Genomic DNA, 16,891 nt, shown 5'->3' with positions numbered 1-16,891 from the left:
TTGGACCAGTGACTGAAAGCTCCAGGCTTGACGGAGTTGGGTATAGGTGACCTTCCCCCATCTCCCCACCCTTCCAGTTGCCTGGCAGCCACACCCAAGAACTGCCTGTGGGCACCATTTAAGCACATTAATGGCCATGATTCAGAGACTCACAAATGAATCTCAGGAGAGCAACATGCCACAGAGATGCCTCCAGACCCTAAATATTTAAAAATTTCAGAATTCCAGGAGTGTGCGGCCACTTTCACAGCCACGTGATACCTCATACTATTCGTGGCAAGCAATACAAAATTAATTATTTAGCATCTACCAAAAGGGTAGGATGGGGTGGTGGTGGGAAGATTCAAAGTAATAGTGGTGGGAAGGTGCAATGGTGGTGGGATGGGTGGTGAAATATTGAATGTAAATAATTATGTGAACAACTTTATGAAACATTTAAAAATTTTTAAATTAAAAAAAAGTAATGCAGAGTTTATGCCTGCTTCAACCAGCTTAATTGGTAGCAGAATAAATAGCAGTATTATTACATAAAAAAATAAAAACTACCTTTCTAACTTCATGGACTATACAGATTGTATATAGGTCATCCCTCCTGTAATATTTATTTTTCCGTTTTTTCCCCTAATCTTTTTTGGGATGGGGGCACACCCAGATGTGCTCTGGGATTACTCCTGGCTTTGTGCTCATGGATCATTCCTGACTGGGCTCTGGGAACCATATATGGTGCCTGGAATCAAATCTGAGTTGACCAAATGCAAAGCAAACACCCTACCCTCTCTACTATCTCTCTGGCCCTAAAACTTCTAACTTTCTTTTTAAAAACTAATGTTTTAAAAAATAATATTGCTTTAAAAATATTAAGAAAACTAAGATAATTTGTTTCTTAATAAGGTAAGTGTGTCTTCACACTTTTAAAGGAACTTAAAATCAAATATTAAATCTTTAAGTAGAAAATATGTAAACAGTTTTAAGTTAACTAAGTTAGAATCTTCACTGCAGGGGGTCAGAGAGATAGTACGGCATATAAAGTAAGTCTCTCATGCAGCTGAACCAAGTGCTATAGCTATCATCATATATGGTTCCCTAAGCACCACTCAGTAATCTAAGTACTGAGCCAGAATTAAGCCCTCGGCACAGCCAACTGTAGCCCAGAAACAAAACAAATGAACAAAGCCCAAATACAGTTTTCACTGCACCATATCTCAGTTGTGGGAAAGGTAAACTCTTGGGAAGAAAAATAAAGCATAGCTTTCACACATCATCTGAAATTTAATGTCAGTCTTTTATCACATACCTAAATTCCTTGAAAGTATGGTATTTTCTGTCCTCTTCCATTAGTTCTTCTGGGAATGGTTGTTGGACAGGTTTGCTAGGTGCTTTGGTTACAGGTGTCTGCTCTTTGATTATGGGAATGGGTAGACTAAGATTCAAGCCATACATCTCTTGGAGCTAAAAAAAAATCAGAAAAGGAAACTTTAGAAAAGTATTCTGGGCTCTCCCTAGACTGAAATATGTTGGTTTTCTGGTTCTTAAAAGATTTGCCTAAGGTCTTTCATTGAATTGATTTTAAATCTCTTAGTCACTGTCACTGTCATCCCGTTGCTCATTGATTTGCTCAAGTGGGCACCAGTAACATCTCCATTGTGAGATTTATTGTTACTGTTTTTGGCATATCACATAAGCCACGGGTAGCTTGCCAGGCTCTGCAATGGCTCAGCAAGATACTCTTGGTAGCTTGCTGGGCTCTCCGAGAGGGGCAAAGAAATCGAACCCGGGTCGGTCTCGTGCAAGGCAAACGCCCTACCTGCTGTGCTATTGCTCCAGGCCCGTCTCTTAGTGACTTGGCTTTAATACAATCAATCTGATTCAGAATCAATGGTGTCTTGACCACCATCCCGATACAGTGTAGGCTATTCATTAATCTAATCTACCTTTTCTTCTTTTGTTTTTCCTTTCCCCATAATTATGCATTTATATCTACCTCATCATTTAGTTTTCTTGAACACTCTCCCCTCTCCCATATCCTTATTTATCCTGTGAAATACTCTATATATTGTGATTTTTGTTAGACCATTCACGACACTGCCAACTTATTTTGCTTTACTCCATCGCATTGACCATATTTTCCATGCCAAAAAACTATCAAAGATAACTTTTTTCCTTTTACAATTTTTTTTTTAAAAACAAAGAGTGCCTCTGTTTGAAATATAACAGTTTTGGATGCTGGAGCAATAGTATAGTATAGAAACTTGCCCTTTTTTCTCCTGACCCAGATTTGATCCCCAGCACTCAGTATGGTCCCCTGAGCCCTGCCAGGAGTGATCCCTGAGTGCAGAGCCAGGACTAAGCCTTGAGCAATTAAAAGAAGAAAAAAAAACTATTCTGGGAAATTCAGATGCCTTTGATTTGGATCAAGGCAAAATGAGGAATATTTCTGAATCTCTAAAGTAGCAAGTAAATTAATCTTATAAATGAATTTGAAAAATAAAAGGCTATATAGATATTAAGTGTTTGTGGAACTCCAGCTTATGATATTTTCCTGAGTACATAGTCCTAGAGCAAATAACTCTGTTCTCAGTACTATAACTTTTTGGAAGTTCCTATTACTTCTGAGAAGTACTGCTGTTTATCACAGTAAAAGAGCTGATGTCAGAGTTCTGCAATATGATCTATATCTGGTGGTATGTAAGCAAGTTAAATAAATTCTCTTATAGTAAACTTATAATATCAAAACTTAATTTCTGATAGTTTTGAAAAGCGAATTAATCACCAGTAATCTATTGTAGAGCAATGAGGAGGAGTTACACTGTATTTCTAGAAGCTGATGGATGGGGGGATGTCTAGAAAGAAGTGGCACATATTCGAATATCTCCTAATATATATTTTTAATTTAATTTTTAATTGAACTGGAGCGATAGCACAGCGGGTAGGGTATTTGCCTGGCATGCGGCCGACCCGGGTTTGATTCGTCCATTCCTCTCGGAGAGCCCAGCAAGCTACCGAGAGCATCCCACCCACACGGCAGAGCCTAGCAAGCTACCCGTGGCATATTTGATATGCCAAAAACAGTAACAAGTCTCACAATGGGGACATTATTGGTGCCCACTCAAGCAAATCGATGAACAATGAGACAGCAGTGCAACAGTGCTACAGTGCTAATTTTTAATTGAATAACCCTGAAACAGACCATTACAAACCTGTTCATGATTTTGTTTCAGTCATACAGTATTCCAGCACCCATCTCTCCACCAGTGTACATTTCCCACCACCAATGTTCCCCATTTCCCTCCCACCATCTCCCAACTCTCATCCCCCATCCCCCAGCCTGCCTCTATGGCAGGCAATTTTCTTCTCTCTCTCTATCTCCTTTTGTGCATATGATTTACAATACAGGTAACAAGAGGTCGTTATGTTTGTTTAGGGAGTTCAGTTTACTGTGGCTTTTGATCTCTTTTGAGATTTATTTGTGGATTTCTAGAGCAAAGCCAGTGGAAGAGCTTACATGGTAGCACAGGAGTTGGTTTGTGGGGGTGACTGTCATGACCTCTGGAAGTATAGGAAGTAGGGGGAGGTAGCCCATCCTGACTCCGAGAAAGCCTGAAGATTTCAGTAATGAAACCTGCATACCTAAATTTTCAGCATGTTAATTTCTCAGTGAGGTCTGTCTTGAAATGGTGGAGTCCAGCTGGGGACATGGCAATGATTTTGGATTTTGGAAGCAAGAAGCTGCCAGGGGCTCTGTTTGGGCAGGCACTGGGCTAACCTCCAGTGTGTCCCAAAACATGACAGAGTATTCAGCCATGCACAGGTGTAGAGAAGATGTACTGCATCTTTTTAAAAAAAATCTCTTTTATGACTTATTTATGAATCTCTGGAGCAAGGCTGATAAATGAGTTTGTGTGGTGAAGCCAGAAGTGGCTTGTAGATGTGGCTCCCATGTACCTAAATTTTAGTGGTTAAATTTCTTGGAAAACGTGGTCTCAAGTTGTTGGAGATTAGCTAGGGACATAGTGGTGCTTCGGGGTGTCTAGAGGCCCAAGGATCCCATCAGGCTGCTGATGCTCTCGCCCATCAGGTCCAGGTTGACCCGCTGGCAGTGCAGTGCCCTCTGGGCCCCAGAAGTGATGACAGCAGTGTCCCTAGTGGGGACCAGAACCAGGGCCAGGACAGCTACCTTTTGTGATTCGGTTGCTCTGGGCAGGCCATAGCTATCAGTCCAGTAGAACCTGACCATGGGGCACATGCACTGGTCTTCAGGTTCAATATCTAACATTTAGTACTCAGGGCGATCCTTCCTCCAGAATATGCTGCAGGCTGTACTCTTTTTTGAGATTTACTTGGGCACTGCAAGTGCTCTGAGCCACGGGAGTAGTGGCGGAGTTAATCTGGACACAGTTTTGGGGTCTGGCATGCACCCACAGGTACTTGGGCAGTGGCAGTGCAGCGGGCCACAGCCCTTGCTCTGAGTCATGGAATGGTGGTGGCGGCTCTGATCTGCTTGGGACACTACAGCAGCTCCGTGGCCCACACCCTGAGCCACGGGAGCAGCAATGGAAATCTCTTAGTCTTGACACGGATTCAGGCGCAGTGCAGGTGCCTGGGTGACTGCGTGTTTCTGGGGCCACTCAGGCACCCAAGTCAGCTGCTCATGGTTGGTACTTGGGGTCCTGCTGCAGCTCTGCAGCCTGCGCCTGTTGCCACAGGAGCGGCCAAGGAGGTCTTTTAGTCTTGTGCAGGCTCTGGGCTCAGTGCAGACACTGTGCAGGCACTTGGCCAGCAGCAAGCTTCTGGGACCACCCAGCCGCCCCGCAGGTCGTTCATGGTGGAAACCTGGGGCGCCACAGCAGTTCCAGGTGCCAAACTGGCCTTGAAAAATAAATGACACTTATATTCATTCCTGCAAAATTATGCAGAGTTTCTGTGCCGTCGCACCCTGCAGTTAGAGTTCTGAGAACTTCCACCTTTCCACCCATCCTGGCCCCTGTGTCCACACAGCTGCCATGTTGGTTCCCCTCCCCCCTAATATTTTTTCATCAACATTCTAGCCTGTATCCAATTAAGAAATTTCACTGGGACTGGAGCGATAGCACAGCGGGTAGGGCATTTGCCTTGCATGCGACCAACCAAGGTTCAATTCCCAGCATCCCATATGGTCCCCCTAGAATTGCCAGGAGTAATTCCTGAGTGCAGAGCCAGGGGTAATCCCTGTGCATCGCCAGGTGTGACCCCAAAATAAAAAGAAAGAAATTTCACTGGACTAATGATATTGTGGGTTTAATGGTGAATACCCCAAAATATATGTTACTAAGAACTTCTGAATGTGGATTTCTTTGGGAAAAAAATGTTATTTGCTCTGGAGATGAGATCACTCTGGATTAACAAGACAATGGTTTTATGTGAGATAGAAAAGAAGACAAAACATACTGGAAAGGACATGGGAAGGACAGGTAGAGGTTGGAGTTAGGCAGTTTCAAGCTAAGTAACAGGATTGTCTACAAGTCTTTCCTAAAGTGTCCACCCTCACCCCACATGGGGTGTAGGAACAATTGAAGGAGCAGTAGCACCTCAGGTGTACCTGGTGAGTTTGTACATGGTGAGTTTTCTGTTTGCTTTTAAAAGGTTGATTTCTAGGGGTTACTCAGTATATTTTTTTAAGGTAGGCCAAATAAGTTTGGGAACCTCTGAATCTAGGCTAAAGGCATGAAAACAAATTTCTCCCTCAGAAAATCCAGAAGGATCCAACCCTGCCAACACTCTAATTTCATGAACTGGCCTCCAGAACTGTGGAATAATACATTTCTATTGTTTTGGGCCATCAAGGTTGTGGTGACTTGTTTCGGCAGCTCTAGGGAACTAACATACATGGTATCTCCAGGTTAATGTGTTTCAAAATTTACTACTTTGATTTATTTGTTTTCATTTACAGAACACCGAGAAAGGAAATAGAAAACAGGTTACCTGGCTAAATGTGGTTATCATTTCCCTTAGGCACAGATCCCTTTTTTCCTCTATAGACTTTTGCTTCTTCATCCAGATCTGCATCACCTTTTTTTGGTAGTCATCAAGTCTGCTTAGCATGATACTGAGGTTCTGAAACTCATAGCCTTTCCCAGTGTTTTGGATGGCTTTCATTCGTTTGATTATATTGTTTCTTGAAACAAATGAAAAGATTTTAATAGATTCTTTAATATATCTTAGAAGAATATAATAATATCGATACACTCACATTTTTCATATCATCCTTAGTATGTGGGGAGGGATCACCTAGATGAGGGAGACTTCATTAAAATTGACCTTAATCTGGGGGCCAGAGAAATAGTACAGCAGGTAGGTGTTTGACTTGCATGCGGCCAACCCGGGTTTGATTCCTGGCATCCCATATAGTCCCCTGCGTACTGCCAGGAGTAATCCCTGAGCACAGACAGAGCCAGGAGTAAGCTCTGAGTACAGTTGGGTGTGGCCCAGCCTGCTTCCAAATAAAAACCACACAAAAGTTAGACATTAATCTGTTTCCTTATATGACTAAACTCTCAAAAATATTTACAATTATTACATTTTATTTTCAGTATTTTAACATTATATAGTATTACTATTTTATTTATTATTATTATTATTTTAATATATTAAAATTTAAATGTCTGTTTATAAGAAATATTACCTTGGGAACAAGGTAATATTTATTATACCTATTAAATAAATATTAAATAACTTTGGGGAAGTGTACTCGGGGCTTACTCTTGGCTCTACACTCAGGAATTACTTCTGGCTGGGTCAGAGGACTGTATTTGGTGCCAGGAATCGAATGATCACGTGCAAGGCAAATACTATCACCCTAGCCCTCAAATGATTTTTTGGGGGGAGGTCATACCCAGCAGTGCTTAGGGCTTACTCCTGGTTCTGCACTCAAAAATTACTCTTGGTGGGTTCTGAGGATCCTATGGATTGCCGGGAATCAAATTTGGGTCAGCTGCATGCAAGGCAAGTGCCTTACCTGCTGTACTATTTCTCCAGCCCCTTAAATGATTATTTTTTGATACATGCAAGACATGTAGGGGAATGTAATACAATAATGAAAAAACAATGTTCTTGTCTATAAAGCAATGATAAGCCAGAATGAGAAACTACCAAATTATGTGTTCAAAAGATGATAAATGATAAATAGAATATAAATATGCTATCTAATCCCACAAAAGTATAGCTAATTCTGTTTATTTTTATTTGTTTGTTTTGGGGCCATACCCAACTCAGCTCAGTGCCTATTCCTGGCTCTGCACTCAGGGACCAACTACTGGCAGTGCTTGCAGGATTATGTGGGTTCTTGGGGATTGAACCTTGATTGGCCATGTGCAAGACAAGCACCCTCCCCACTGTACTATCTCTCTGGCCCCAGTAGAATTAATTCTAACAAGAATAATAAAGATTTCAGGGCAAGATGTTGAACTCGCTATTGAAGAACAGCCACAAAATATACTTCCTCTCTTTAATATATATTATCATATTTTGACCTGCTAAATAGTGGAAGTTTTTTTTGGGTGCATAATTCTGGATTGAATCCCTGGTCCTAATGGTCCCCTGAGTTAGTTCTTCCAGGGGTTTCTCCTTATCATATACCCTGAGCACTGCAGGATATAGTCCAACCATTCTATTCCTTCCAAAATGCATAGTCCAGGGCTGAAGGTAGAGCATCTGCCTTACAAGTATAAAACTAGTGAATTTGATTTCCAGTGTCATTTTATGTGCTGAGGGTGATCCTGGCAGCTATGCTGTATGTGATTCTTGACACTGCAACTCTAAAGGTATGTGAGCACTGTGGCCAGGAGTGTGACCATTGGTAAGCACTGCCATAAAGTGAGTAATGTGACCTGATATGTGAAAGCTGGTGAGCACCACAATTAAATGTATGAGGCACTGCAACCAGGCATATGTATGACCCCTGGTTATCATATCATCATCATCAACAACAATAATAAAGAACAGAAAGGAGGAAAATAAAAAGTAATAAGATAAAATTGCATTACGTGTCCGGCCCATTTGATTTTCGATGCTTTGGCAAATGAGACATTGTCCCTGATTCTCGATCAACAGAGGTCGGAACTCCAGATTCCTTCTCTCACTTGAGTGAAACGTGAAATCCCAAGTATAGCTCTTTCAAGGGCCGGACACATAATGCAATTTGGAGACAACCTTTGGACTAGAACTGTTACCGACTGGATTCTACGGATGTCAAAAGAATGCCCGGCCACCCACCTACTAGATGGTCAGACTTCTTTCTCAAGACCCTGCCATTTTATGTGCATTTTATGTGCTGCGGGTGATTATGAGTTTGAAGCTCTTGTGTTCCTGGAGTGAGCAGACACCATTGGGCTACACTAGCATGCGACAGGGACAAATGGAGACATTACTGGCACCCACTCGAGCAAATCAATGAGCAACGGATTGACAAGTGATACAAGTGAAGAAGATAAAATAAAATTTTCTCTATAGGGTTGCACATTAACTCAGTAGTAGAGTGCCGCTTCATATGTATGAGGCCCTGGATTTGATCTCAGTGGGGATGGGGCTGTCGGTCCACAAATGGCAGTTCTCAGGGCTTGCTCTATGCTAAAGTACCACTTCTGGTAGCTCTTGGAGAACCATGTGGTGTGAGGGACAAAACCAGTATCAGTTACATGCAAGACACGTGTCTTAACTTCTGTACTATGTCTCTAGCTAGCTAGATTTCATCTTTTTTTCCATCTCCCAAATAAATAAACTTCCATATCTAAAAACCTAGGCTGGAATAGGATAGCACAGCAGTAGGGCGTTCGCCTTACACGTGGCCGACCCAGGTTCGATTCCTTCACCCCTCTTGGAAAGCCCAGCAAGCTACAGAGAGTATCTCGCCCACATGGCAGAGCCTGGCAAGCCACCGGTGGTGTATTTGATATGCCAAAAACAGTAACAACAAGTTTCAAAATGGAGTTGTTACTGGTGCCAGCTTGAGCAAATCGATGACAGTGATACAGTGAGTGATTTAGAAACCTAGTTACTTGAGCCTTTCTACTTTTTACTCCCACTTAAATCTCACTTATATGGATAAAACATTGCCCTTTATAATGGAATGTGTGTGTGTGTGTGTGTGTGTGTGTGTATTTTTGCCTTTCAAGTGTTACTAAAGATACCTGGGGGCCTCTCCTGGTGATTCTTAGTCAACAGAGTAGACAGTTCAATATGAGAGTCCAAGGATGCGGTGCTGTTATGGCCCCTCGGTGCCAAGGATTACCTGAGTCACCTGGCAGTATTCACCAAGGGTGACCCATCTATGCTTGGGGGATCATTTGGTGCCAGGGACTGAACAGGGATCAGCCTCATGAGAGGCATGCACCTTAATCCCCGTACTATATCTCCAGCCCCAGGAATATCTTTTCTGGTATTTGACTAGAATCATTGTTGAATAAAAGGGCTTTGTATTTATGGTGTCAGAGCATTTTATTATGTCAGTCATTATGCCAAAACCTAAAATCTGCATTTTAACATAGTCTTCCTAAAATTATGCCTACTTTAATTTCCGTATCTAAAATTCTCGCTAAGCTGAGGCTGTCCCTGCTAGCAGAATCAGCGTGTTCAGGAATCTAGAGGCCCCAGTGCTGCTTAGTTCTGCTGCTCAGTTCCTAGAACAGGCCTGTCCTCTCACTTCCCAGGATAGGCACAAATTATTTAATACATATTTTACTCCCTTCTCATGGTGGGCGAAGAATGTTTATACGTAACTCATTCCATTCCCAGTAATGGCTACTACTCTTAGAATGGTAGAAATGTCCCTCCTAAGAAGCCTGAAAAATCACAATAAAAGGTTCTCCAAGACTATGTGAAGCGTGTCTTTCTCCTTGGAGGCCTCCGCTCTGTTAGTCTGACCAGTGTTTACTTCTCTCAATAAACTTATGTTGCTCTTTGGGGCCTGGGGTAGTACAGCAAGTAGGTGCTTGCCTTGCATGAGGCTGGTCAGGGTTCTATCAGAGCACCCTATATGGTCCCTTGAGACTGCCAGGAGTGATCCATGAGCACAGCATCAGGAGTAAGGCCTGAACACTACCAGGTGTTACCCAAAACCTGAACTAAAACAATTTACTGTTGCTTTGCCTAAATCATCTCACTTCCTGGCACATTCTTTTACCACAGCATGACTGGCTCAGGACCCAGTAGGGCCTGGGTTTGAGCAGCTACTCCTCTCCCTTCATTTTGGAACCTGAACAAAAGTCTGGAGCAAGATACAGTTTTCCTTTCTACATACTCTTTCCCTTCTCTTTCTAGACAGGAGCAATCTCACAGTTTGGCTATTGATCTGATAAATGAGATAATGCTGGGCATGGCCCCCAAATCAAAATAAAATAAAGTATACTCATGTCCTGGCTAGATTATTGCTCCACGGGTTAAGTGTATACTTTACACGTAGGAGGCCCAGGTTTGATTCCCAGTAGCTCATGGCCCCCATCAAGGGTCACTCCTGAGCACAGAACCAATGATAGCACATTGCAGGGTGTGGCTTAAACACACACACACACACACACACACACACACACACGCATATGTGTGCAATAAAGGAAAAAACTAAACAATGGCATAGAGAGCCTAATGGATCCTAATGGATTAAAATGCATGCTTTTCAAGCAAAATCCCTGGTACCACATGATCCCCTGAGCACCACCAGCAGTGACCCCTGAACACTGTTCTGGAACTAGTCCCTGAGCATCTCTGGGTGTGGCAAAAAAAAAGGAAGTAAAAGAAATCTTAAAGATACTGTCTTGTTGGGGCCGGAGCGATAGCACAGCGGGTAGGGCGTTTGCCTTGCACGCGGCCGACCCGGGTTCGATCCCCAGCATCCCATATGGTCCCCCAAGCACCGCCAGGAGTAATTCCTGAGTGCAAAGCCAGGAGTAACCCCTGAACATCGCTGGGTGTGACCCAAAAAGAAAAAAAGAAAGATACTGTCTTGTAACATACAAGTTAGAAAGTGTGACAACCTCTCCCTAAAAGAAGCCATTTTGGGGGCTGGAGAGATAGTATAGCAGCTAGGGCATTTGCCTTGGACACAGCTGACCTGGGTTCAATTCCTGGCAACCCATATGGTCCCTTGAACACTGTCACACTGGAGTAATTCCTGTGTGCAGAGTCAGGAGTAACCTTTTAGCACTGCCAGGTGTGGCCTCAAAACCTAAAAAAATTTTTTTAATAAAAAGAAAAACCACAAAAAAACCCTCCAACAAACATTAAAAAACAAAAAGATGCCACTTTGGAGACCAAAGAAATAGTACAGAAGGTAAAGTGCTTGCCTTGCATATGGTTCATCCATCTTCAGTCCCCAACATCCCATATGATCCCTGAGCACCACCAGGAGTAATTCCTGAATTCAAAGTAACCTCTGAGCATTGTTGATGTGGCCCAAAAAAAACAATAAAATATGGTATTCCTGGGGCCAAAGTGATAGTTTAGCAAGATACTACAGCAATTAATAAAACAATAGGGTTCAAATATGGTCCTAAATGCAAGACTTTATACTGAAGTTACATACAAATAAGTAGGTGGGAAAGATGGATTATCTTATAAACATTGATGGGACAACCAAATATAGCCATGTCTGGTTGTGGGGTAATGCAGACCTATCTTTTTCTTTGATTTTCTGTCTGGGGACCACACCTGGTCATGGGGGGTGCAGGCGGAGGGGCACTGTATTTAAAGACTGCTCTTAAATGTAGTCGAGGACCATGATGGCACTGGAAAGCAAGCCAAGCTTCTTGCCTATAAAGCATGACCTCGTGAGACCAATCTTTAGCCTGATGTACAACAGAAAGTAGTAAATCAAAGACTGGTATGTAAAACAAGCAATGAGGCTTGAAAATACAAAAAGAAACAAGAAAAAAATTGACAGGCAAATAACACTAATACTTTTCTCAATGACAAAAAAAAAACCGTTAAAAGCAGAGTCAGAACAAACAAGTGAGGGACACTTAGTACTTTATATCAAAGATAAGGAACTTATTTTCCTAACACTTGAACAGTAATTTTGATCCACACACTGGATAAATTTTTTGTTTTATTTTGGGGTCATACCTGGCAGTGCTTAGAACTTACTCCTGGCTCTATGCTCAGGCATCACTTCTGGCAGTGCTTGGGGAACCATACATAGTGCCAGGATTTGAACTAGGGTCATAGCCACAACTTCATGCTAAGAAAACCACTATCTCTTCAACCCCCAAACAGGCAAATTATTTTTAAAAAATAGGATCTCTACAAAAAATGAAGTCTAAATAACTCTGGTCCATAAAAAAGTGCTTAACCCCACCAAAGGTAAAAGAACAAGTAAAACAAATCTGGTAATGCTTCTTTGACTTAATGTAGGAAAATACTCTCTAAAAATGCCAATTCATTTGATAAGTAAATTGTGACAACCTGGGGCTGGAGTGATAGCACAGCGGGTCGAGATTTGCCTTGCATGCTTTGAATGCAGCAAGCCCCAGTTTGAGTCCTAGCTCTGTATGGTCTCCTGAGCACCAAGTCAAGACTAACTTCTGAGCATTATGGACTGTGGCCCCCAAATAAATACTTTCATCCCACAGAACATCCATCTATGAGAATATTTTGGAACATCTGATATGAAAAGCAATAATATAAGGCAATAAGGGAGAATATTTAAAAGTAGGACTAAACTAAAAACCTGAGTCTATAGTAGTTACCTTGCCTGCTGAATGAGTCTGTAGGCGATGTACTTGCGGAACAGGTATCCCATCTGAGCACTGTCTGTGTGAAGTGTCTCAACTATGAGATTCCGAGCTGTTGTGTGTAGCTGTGAAGGGAGTCCGGCAGCTTTTGAGGCCTGATTTAAGAGTATAAGATTCTTCTTTTGAGCCTCCACATCAATGAAGAATTTCTGTCCTTCAAGCTCTTGGGGAGAGGGCACTGTCATCTTCGGTTTCTTGATGCTTGAAACAGACATCACTGACAGGGGTTTGTTTAAAAGGGAGAGTTGAGATTTTTTGTCCAATTCAGAAGGTGAGATGTGAGGTGTTTTGAGGTGTTTGTGAGGTGTTACAGACTTCACAAGAGTGGGAAGGGCTGCCCCATCAGTGAAAGGCTTGTGTGATACTGCTCTGCTAACATCAGTTTCATAGGATTGAAGTATTCTAAGTGGTTCCATGGCAAGAGGATCACGGAGTCTCTGGATTTCTTCAGCAGTGTCAGAGGACTTTGACACTGGGAACCTCTCAATTGTGGTTCGAGGTGCTTTGAATTGTGGGGCACCAGGATAGGCCAGTGTTGATTTAGCTTTCGGAGAAGAAATAGTAGGCAATCCTTTTCTTTTCATAGAGACAGAAGAGGGAAAGTCTCTTTGGAACTCTTGAGAAGGTGAGGGAGATTGGGGTGTTGGAGGATGTCCAGGAATGGGAGGAATCCATTGTGGGAAAGTTTTCCCTGAAAGAGGCCTTGGTGCCCAATACTGCCCCAGGGGAGAAGGGGCTTGATACTGGGGAGATTGCTTAGGGACTGCAGAGAATGACTGCGGCTTCTCCTCCTTGAAGGAAGTTAAGGGTCCAAATTCTAGACGCTTCCCAGGAAAGGAAGAGGGAGTAGGAATCTGTCTCGAGGTGAGTGGGACTTCAGGTATCAGAGGCTGGCTGAAGTCTGGAGAACGCTTTGCTTTCAGGGGTGGCCGGGTTGTCGGAACATCTTTAGGAGTGAGAAATTGCCTGAAGCTATGGCTCTCCCTCCCTGGGGCAAGGGGCTGGTCTGGAGGGTGAGGGACCACTGATACCCCTTGTTTTCTAGTAGCAGGAACTTGTAAAGAGGAGCCTTTAGAAATTAGGCTTGGGGGGATCCTAGTTCCTTGGGGGAATTTCAGAGCACCAAAGCTGGGCTTGGGAGCAATAGAACTCTCAGTCTTGGAGGACTTCTCAGCTATAGGAGCAGAGGATTCTTGGGCCTGGCTTGGTGTCATGGATTTCCCAAAGGGATGAGTTATCTTTGATTTGGGGAAAGGTTTAAGAGTGGAGGGAGCCTGAACAGGGGAGGACTGCTCTCTAAGGAGGGAGGCTTTTAAGTTTAGGTCCTGTTCAAACATGACAGTACGACCTCGACCTCGGGGTGAGGCCTTATCTGAAGTGAAAGGGACTTTCACAGATGGGATTGGCTTAGATATGAGGGAAGATTCTAAGTCTTGGGCTTTATCCGAGGTGAGAGGCAGCCCCAGAGCCTGCGTCTGTTCAGAACTGGGAGGGATAATCAATTCATCAGCACTTTCTAGAATGATAGGAAGCCCCGATACCTGGGCCTGATCCAGGGCAGGAGTGCCTACCGTCTGCTTCTGCTCTTGGGAGGGAGTGTCCCCCAAAGCTTGGGTCTGCTGAAGAGTAACTGTTTTCGATACTTCCTGAACCATTCCTGGCGGAAGAGGAACTGCCAGTTTCCGTGCCTGATCCATGGTGAGAGGAGCCTTTAGTGCTGGAGAGTGGTCAAGGGTAGGATGGACCCCCAATACTTGCGCCTGCTCAGGAGGGAGGGAGATTCCCATGGCCTGGCCTTGTTCGGCCTGTTCAGAAGCCAAAGGAAGACCCAGAGCCTGTTTCTGCTGCTGAGTGAGAGTAACCCCCATTGCCTGAGACATGGAGGTGATGCCCAGTGTTTCTGCCTGCTGAGTCGGGTGGGTAATCGCTAGTGACAGTGCCTGTTGAGGGGTGGGGATGACTCTCAGGCTCTGCTGAGGGGTGAGAGTGATGCCCTGTGCCTGTTCAAGGGTAGGGGTGACCCCTGCTTCTTTTACCTGATGTGGGATGGGAGTGATCCCCATTGCCTGTGAAGGGGTGAGGGTAACTCCCAATTCCTGTGCCCTCTGAGGGCTGGGGGTGATCCCCAGTATGTGTTCCTGTTGAGGGGTGAGGGTGACCCCCAGTTCCTGTGCCCTCTGAGAGGTGGGGGTGATCTCCAGTTCCTGTGCCATCTGAGGGGTAGGGGTGATCCCCAGTATCTGTTCCTGTTGAGGGGTGAGGGTGACCCCTAATTCCTGTGCCCTCTGAGGGGTGGGGGGGATTCCCAACATCTGTTCCTGTTGAGGGGTGAGGGTGACCCCCAGTTGCTGTGTCCTCTGAGAGCTGGGGGTGATCCCCAACATCTGTTCCTGTTGAGGGGTGAGGGTGACTTCCATTTCCTGTGCCCTCTGAGGGGTAGGGGTGATCCCCAGTTCCTGTGCCCTCTGAGGGGCAGGAGTTATCCCCAACATCTGTTCCTGTTGAGGGGTGAGGGTGACCCCCAGTTCCTGTGCCCTCTGAGGGGCGGGAGTGATCCCCAGCATCTGTTCCTGTTGAGGAGTGAGCGTGACCCCCAGTTCCTGTGCCCTCTGAGGGGTGGGGGTGATTCCCAGTTCTCGTGCTATTTGTGGGGTGAGGGTGATCCCCAGTTCCTGTGCCCTCTGAGGGGTGGGGGTGATCCCCAGTTCCTGTGCCCTCTGAGGGGTGGGGGTGATCCCCAGCATCTGTTCCTGTTGAGGGGTGAGGGTGATCCCCAGTTCCTGTGCCCTCTGAGGGGTGGGGGTGATCCCCAGTTCCTGTGCTATCTGTGGAGTGGGGGTGACCCCCAGTTCCTGTGCCCTCTGAGGGGTAGGGGTGATCCCCAGCATCTGTTCCTGTTGAGGGGTGAGCATGATCCCCAGTTCCTGTGCCCTCTGAGGGGTGGGGGTGATCCCCAGCATCTGTTCCTGTTGAGGGGTGAGCATGATCCCCAGTTCCTGTGCCCTCTGAGGAGTAGGGGCGATCCCCAGTATCTGCTCCTGTTGAGGGGTGAGGGTAATCCCCTGTTCCTGTGCCCTCTGAGGGGTGAGGGTGACCCCCAGTTCCTGTGCCCTCTGAGGGGTGAGGGTGACCCCCAGTTCCTGTGCCCTCTGAGGGATGGGAGTGACCCCCAGTTCTTTTTCCCTCTGAGGGGTGGAAGTGATCCCTAGTATCTGTTCCTGTTGAGGGGTGAGTGTGACCCCCAGTTGCTGTGCCCTCTGAGGGGTGGGGGTGATCTCCAGTTCCTGTGCCCTCTGAGGGGTGGGGGTGATCCCCAGTTCCTGTGCCATCTGAGGTGTAGGGGTGATCCCCAGTATCTGTTCCTGTTGAGGGGTTAGGGTGACCCCTAATTCCTGTGCCCTCTGAGGGGTGGGGGTGATCCCCAACATCTGTTCCTGTTGAGGGGTGAGGGTCAACCCCAGTTCCTGTTCTCTCTGAAGGGAGAAAGTGACCTTCAGTCCCTGTATCTGCTTAGGGATAGGGGTGATGCCCCGTGCCTGTCCCTTTTGGGGGATGAGGGTGACCTCCTCACTTGTTGCCCAAGTTTCCTCAAAAGAGTGCGTGATCCCCTGTGCCTGCCATTCCTGAGCCTGGGCTTGCTCAGGTGTTATAGAGACTCTCTGAGCCTGATCTGGGGTGACAGTCATCAGTGGTAATTGTGCACGCTGAGGAGTGAGAGTACCCCCCATTGTTTGGGCCTGCTGAGAGGGAACAGTAAACACTGAAACCTGGGCCTGCTCAGGGGTGACAGTGATCCCTGGTACCTGGGCCTGCTCTGTTCTGATGGTAAGCCCCAGAGCTTTTATCTGGTGAGGGGTGAGTGGCACCCCCAGTACCTGTGCCTGTTGTAGAGTGAGAGTGACCCGTTCTGCCTCAGCTTGCTCCCGAGTAAGGGTGATTCCAAGTGCCTGGGCCTCTCTGGGAGTAAGGGAGATTCCCTGCACCCCATGCGGAGATACCTGTATAGGTCCACCTTCTCGAGTTTCTTGCTCTTGTTGGGTGAAAGTGATTCCTCCTGCCTGGATCTGACCAAAACGGAGGGTGAGCCCCAGTTCCTGGGACTCTTGGGAGCTGAGAGAGATCTCTTTCTCTGCCTG

General features: G+C 45.3%; 1 protein-coding gene across 1 annotated transcript in view; it reads right to left on the bottom strand.

The window, feature by feature from the left end:
* The window catches only part of FAM186A (family with sequence similarity 186 member A), a 59,194-nt gene that overhangs the window by 1,216 nt on the left and 41,087 nt on the right, over positions 1–16,891 (bottom strand). Inside the window, exons 14-17 of the mRNA XM_055124588.1 lie at positions 12,711–16,219; positions 5,959–6,151; positions 1,295–1,449; positions 103–105 (exon numbers count right to left, since the gene is read on the bottom strand). Coding sequence (XP_054980563.1) covers positions 103–105; positions 1,295–1,449; positions 5,959–6,151; positions 12,711–16,219 — 3,860 coding nt within the window. The remainder of the gene's footprint in view (positions 1–102; positions 106–1,294; positions 1,450–5,958; positions 6,152–12,710; positions 16,220–16,891) is intronic.

This window comes from Sorex araneus, chromosome 2 (genome assembly GCF_027595985.1).
Source record: "Sorex araneus isolate mSorAra2 chromosome 2, mSorAra2.pri, whole genome shotgun sequence".
Lineage (NCBI taxonomy): Eukaryota > Metazoa > Chordata > Mammalia > Eulipotyphla > Soricidae > Sorex > Sorex araneus.
This window is presented reverse-complemented; position numbering and strand designations above follow the sequence as displayed.